Source organism: Aspergillus uvarum (assembly GCF_003184745.1).
Source record: "Aspergillus uvarum CBS 121591 unplaced genomic scaffold BO82scaffold_44, whole genome shotgun sequence".
NCBI lineage: Eukaryota > Fungi > Ascomycota > Eurotiomycetes > Eurotiales > Aspergillaceae > Aspergillus > Aspergillus uvarum.
The window spans coordinates 307,258-313,257 of NW_020291341.1; the positions used below are offsets into that span (position 1 = coordinate 307,258).

Consider the following 6,000-nt stretch of genomic DNA (forward strand, 5'->3'; position numbering starts at 1 on the left):
GGCATTTTCGGATCGCCCTGATCAACACTTGTCAACCATGTTTATCTGATGGATTTGTGTAGCCTCATTCATGACTACCTTAGGTACATAGTACATTCCTACCACCTCTCTTGACTACTGAAAGACCATGAGAAGTAAAGTCGTGATATGCCGTCATTCTTTGGCAACTCGAACAATCATTTCAGACGGCCTCCATTTATTGGATCATTCTTGACATCTGGTGGAATCCTAGATTGTCTAATTGTTTGTCAACAGAAGAAGCCGAAAGAACCCTGGAACAATGAGCACTAGATACTGTCTCCAAAGAAAAGCCGATGAAAACGGAAAGTGTCTTTCTTCGTTGACCCCACCGGCGTTACATTCCAGTAAGTTACTAAGTTAAGTTAACTAGCCTAAATTAGTTACAGAAGTCAGTCTCCAAGCTAACTACTCCGGACTGAGGGTCACATTCAGCTGGCCACCGAACCGTATCTTTGCTGCATTGCTCCCAATCGCATCCGGCAATGGAGCCACGCGACAACGGTTCTGCAGCAGTCATAGATTTGTTGATGTACATGAGTACGACGAAAGTAGACATTCATAACCACGGATTCTACTATGTATGATGCGGCCTCGATCGGAGATACCCGCTACGGGAATTGATAAATTGACTGACTCAAATCGCGCATCGAACGAGGGAGACTGTTCCCACGCCCCATGGTTACCGTACTACTGAGTACAACGGAACGAAGCTTGCTGCAACAGCCAACAATGCGATTATCGCCGGGGAAGCCGACGGTCAGCCCTACGCTCACTCAATTGATCTGGCGTACAACCCCACCCTCAAGAAAAACAAAAACAAAACACAATCTGATCCTTACAACAGATCAACGCATCATTGATTATCAATACCACATCCCAAGTGAGTAACAATTGATAAGACATCTTAAAATACCTCATTCCACACTCACAGCTTCGATTCTCCATCTTCAAGCCGCACAAAAGCCCCGTCGGGCCTGACATCATAATCCCGGCCTTGTTCCCAACCCAACCATGTCTTCAGGGTCTCTTGTCCTCCGGTCCCGGGTATCAGACCACCGCCAGTCCACCCTCCATCGTCGGTCGGGATGGGTAGTCCCGGGGTATCGGCGAGATGCACCACAGGGCGTAGCTCGTAGCCACCCGCCTGCAGCTCATCCGGGTCCAACACGGGCGTGGCGCAGGCATCGGTCCCGTCGAATACGGTCTCCCACTCAGCTCGCGTCTTTTCCTGGAAACGCTTGGCGAACGCAGCACGCAGTGCCGGCCAATTGTCCTTATTGTCTCGCGGTGGCAGCTCCTTGGGATCAAACCCGAGCCCTTTCAGGAGCGCCTCGTAGAATTGTGGCTCAAGAGCTCCCACCGCGAAGCACTGGCCCGCGTCCTTGGTTTCGTAGGTGTCGTAGAATGGACTCCCCCCATCCAGTATATTCTGGCCGCGCGGGGCATCCCAGGTGGGCGTCTGGCGGCCCAGTCGAGGGAACGAGGCCAGATACGCGGAGCCATCGACCATGTTAGCCTCGACGATCTGACCGCGGCCGGTCCGCTCCCGCGACAACAGCGCCAGAAGTATACCCTGGAAACAGGTCGCCCCGCCGCCGGCAAAGTCTCCTACAAGGTTACCGGGGGCGTAGGGTCGCTCATTGGACCGGCCAAGCATGGACAACACCCCGGACACGGCAATGTAATTAATGTCATGTCCAGCCATGTCCTTATATTTCCCATCGCGCCGAAACCCCGTCAACCGTGCTACGATCAAACGCGGGTTGTGTTTCAGCAGGACGCCCGAGGGGTCAAGGCCAAGGCGCTCCAAAACTCCCGGGCGGAAGGGGTCGATCAGGACATCGGCCATTGCCAGAATGGAGAGGAGAACTCTATGGGAGGCAGCATCGCGGAGATCTAAAGGGATGGACGTCTTGTGGCGGGTCAATTGATCCGAGCTCGGAGCCTGGGGTCGATCAATCCGTAAAACAGATGCGCCGTAGTCGGCGAGGAGTAGACCGGCGAATGGACCTGATATACGAGGGTCAGTGGGCAGAAGGGAGGGACCGAGATAGAGATATGGTATGGGACGCACCAGGAGCTAGGCCCGCCAGCTCAACCACCCGGATTCCCGTCAGCGGCGTAGATGAGGATGCGGACATGGTAAGACAGCAGCAACTCTTGGGGGTTATCACTCTAGTCGACCGCGTGGGGTTTCGAATTCAAGGAGACTCGGGCAAGATATGCGCCTAGTATTTTCGGGCAGATATGGGATGTAAGATGTGGCGAGCAATCATTAACGGAGAGCCATTGACTACATCTTCTCCGCACGCCGAGGCCGAGGTCCGGAAGGTGGGGAAGAGGAGAGAGCAGAGAAGGGAGTGAAGAGGAGGTGAGTATGTGTAACCTATAGCTGGCTGTTTGTTCTGAATGCTTTATGTTGTGTATTTCAGCTTCTGATGTCATCCACCAAGCATGTTAGCTCAGGGGAAGAGCGCCGGGCTCATAACCCGGAGGACCCTGGATCGAAACCAGGACATGCTAAGTATTTCTTTTTTTGTTTCTTGTTGCCCACCCTCTTTTTACCCCTCAGCTTGTCTGCTCTCAAACTGTTCCTTGTCATCTTCAACACAGACAGGCGTGTTTTTGCTTTTAATATTGTCGCTCTCGCTCCCTTTCATACTGCTATATAACCTATGTTCGCGTTCGGTGGTTGAGCCCTTGCAGTGGACGTGGTCATGGTCAGCCATCTGCTCGCGGCTATATATCCCATAGTACTATCCCACCTCGATCAAACAGCCACACCTCCAGTTAATCCCAACGCCCAAACCAAAAAAACAAACACACACACGTATTAACAATACGCGACACAGCCTGATAATAATTTCCCGTAATACCAGGCAAAATGAACCATCTCCAATAAGCAGCCACGCACTAGCGCGTCGACCGACCCGGGAGCCTTCCGTCGCCTATCATTTGAGCATGCCTCGAGGGGCCAAAAGTACCTCGGCAGCACGCCAACGCAAGTAAGCAGCCCACCAGCACGACCGTGACAGGACCGTGCTGGATGCTTCTTCAAGTTAGGCCGGCGAACTTTTGGAACCAGTTCCGTTCATTTTCCAATCCAACCCCAACAACCCCAGCAAACCCTGGCCAGATCACGCGAGAGTGAGACCATTGTGGAAATCGGTATGTTACCATTGCCCCATTGACTACGTATCAGGCGATCGTAGCCTCCCAGGTCGCTGGAGTCAGGCCCGTATGTCCGGCTTGATCCGTCTTGGCTCACTGCTTGGCTCGCTTCTACAATCGGTGGTAGGGGACGGATTTGGTTATATGGGTTTAAGGATCATGATTTCCTGAATAGGTTGATTGCGTATGAAACAAGAGAGAGCAGAAGGCACGCCCAAGAGATCGTTGCGTTGATGCGACAATATTAAATGTTGGTCCATCGGACATCGTTGGTCATTCATTTCAAACCGATAATGGGTAATGTGAAGCAGTATACCCCGCCATTATGTGAGAGGTTATACAGAATATAAGAAGAGAAAAGAGTAGAGACTCGGAGAAAAGAGCTCTTTACAAGGTAGTCAGCAGAAGCAGGGCAATAGTGCTGAGAGCCCCAGCCCCATGTTTGAAGGCAGCCAATCGAGGAGCTGCACCAGTGAACACTGGCGATACACCCCCCTGTGTATGGCCAGGTACCACCGATCCGGATAGGCCACTCGCAGAGGGATGAACGATGAGTGTCGACGAAGGGCGAACATCCGCGGCTCCCGCAGTACCAGGTTGGCTGGGAGGTGCCTGACTTGGAGATACAAGAGCAGTGGATGTGAAGTGAGGGATCACATTCACCGAGGTCGAAGATGCACCAAGCCCCGTTGACCCTCCACGGACAGCATCGACACCCTCAGGATTGCCAGGGCGGATGCCTGTCGCCGCTACGACAGTGCTTACAGGCACTGTGATAGTCACTGTAGTCGGCGTCGGCCCGCACTCGGTACAGACAGAAACCGTGGTTGTCCAGCCAGACAGGGAACCTGAGACAGCGGTCGGTGATGTCTGCCCCGACGAAGAGGTGATAGCTGGCCGAGTTAGAGTAACTGTAGTCGGTGTCGCAGCACAGTGTGTGCAGACCGTGACCGTCGTGGTCCATCCCTCGGGGATTTCAACAGTCGTGGTGAAAGCCTGGGAGGCTGAAGCGCCAGTCACCCTGACGGGAGCAATGGCTGTGTCAGCACCTGGAGAACCTGGGACGCCAGGGACTGTGGCGAGGGCAGTAGCAGTTGCAGCGGCAGCAGCCGTGACAGGACAGTAGGTGGTCGTGTAAGTCGTAGTGATGGTCGTAAAGCCCTCGGGACAGATATCAATGTACGAGGTTACAATGACTGTGGTCGTAGTCGCTGGTTCCAGCGCAGATCCGACGGAAGACACAGAAGTGGCTCCAGGGCCAGCAGTGATACCTGGGGTAATGATTGTAAAAGCAGCACTATCAGTGGATGTAGCACTGATGGGCACTGCTGTTGGCTTGCCTGTCTGGTCTGACACATTGCTGACAGCGTGAGTTGTGCCCGACGAAGAAGCCGTGCTTCCTTGGCCAGACTGATTTGGGACCGTCAAAGTGTTTGAGCTCACCGTGGAGCTCGTAACACCAGACCCATGGGGGTTTCCTGGATTCGCGGACGAAGAGGCATCGCTACCGGAGATAGGAATACTGGTTGCACCTGCGCTCGAGGAAGACTCCGTGCCCGATGTAGTGCCGGCCTGCGAAGCGGTCGACACCAACTGAGTGTTAGAGAGAACCGAGCCTGGGATCGTTCCTGAGACCGATGGAACAGAGCCCCCGGGCTGCACTGTCGTTACCGTCGAAGCAGCTGTGCTGGATCCGATGGGCGGGCCGGTGAAAGTGCCAGTCCCAGACGTGACGACTGAAATTACCGACGTGACGGAACCCACAACGGAGCCCGAAGAGTGAGATTGACTATTGGAAATGGTAGTCTCCACACTAGAGGAAGCAGAAGCCACGATGCTAGAAGCCCCAATAACCAAGCTCGAAGGCACAGACACCCCCGAGGTGACAGGTGAGCCCGTAGAAGAAACCGCGGAGCTCGAGATGAGCGATGCAGTAGACAGTTGTGGCGCACCGGGGGACACCTGGCCGGATGCACTGGGAACGACGGAAGAGCTCAAAGTCTCAGAAGAGCCTGGAGTAGCAATGATTGAAGAGGATGGCCCGGGAATGACAGGTCTGCTCGTGATCACAGAGAAACTAGACACCGCAGGAGGGCTCACCCCAGAGGAGCTATGAGAGCTGGTAGCCAAAGACGATGTGGCGGCAACTGGACCGGAGACCGAAATCGAGCTGGAGGGCGCGCTGGACGCGTCAGGCACACTGGAGACAACAGGACGGCTTGTCACAACAAGACGGCTAGAAGCCAGAGACGAGCTGGAGACAATAGAGGAACTAGGAATAATAGGCGAGCTAGAGGGCACAGACTTGGTTGTAATAACGGGTGTGACAGAGGTGATCGTTGAGCTGGTAGCCGCAGAAGAGCTAGGTGCCAAGGGAGTGTTGGGCATCACAGGCGAGCTGGATGAACCGGAGGAACCTGATACTGTAGGTGGTGTAGAGACCACAGAAGAGCTAGACACCACAGAACTGACCGACATCACAGGGGTGCTCACGCCCGTGCTGGCAACAACAGAGCTGCTTATTACAACAGAAGCACTGGAAACCATAGGGCTGCTGGACACCGCAGATGAGCTCGAAACAACAGAAGCAATGCTCGACAGGGTAGAAGATCCCGAGCTAACAGAGTTAGACACCACGGGGGCACTAGACACCACAGAAGAAGTAGACACCGCCGAAAGGCTTGAGACCGCAGAATGGCTTGAAATCGTGGACGGGCTAGAGACCACTGTGGTAGTAGACACTGCTGAGGGAGTCGACACAGCCGAAGGAGTCGACACAGCCGAAGGAGTCGACACAGCCGAAGGAGT

The 6,000-nt window shown here is 54.2% G+C and overlaps 1 protein-coding gene and 1 non-coding gene across 2 annotated transcripts; one reads left to right on the top strand and one right to left on the bottom strand.

The window, feature by feature from the left end:
• Positions 1-711: 711 nt before the first annotated feature.
• On the bottom strand, positions 712-2,375 carry BO82DRAFT_314781 (CaiB/BaiF CoA transferase family protein). Its single transcript, XM_025632520.1, has 2 exons — positions 2,096-2,375; positions 712-2,031 (listed from the first exon to the last, which is right to left on the bottom strand). Exons 1-2 carry the CDS (start codon positions 2,160-2,162, stop codon positions 947-949), a joined length of 1,152 nt encoding a protein of 383 aa, XP_025489856.1. The 5' UTR covers positions 2,163-2,375; the 3' UTR covers positions 712-946.
• A 97-nt stretch (positions 2,376-2,472) lies between these two features.
• BO82DRAFT_t228 lies at positions 2,473-2,544 on the top strand. The gene has a single exon. It is a non-coding gene; the product is annotated as a tRNA-Met (tRNA).
• Positions 2,545-6,000: the final 3,456 nt, after the last annotated feature.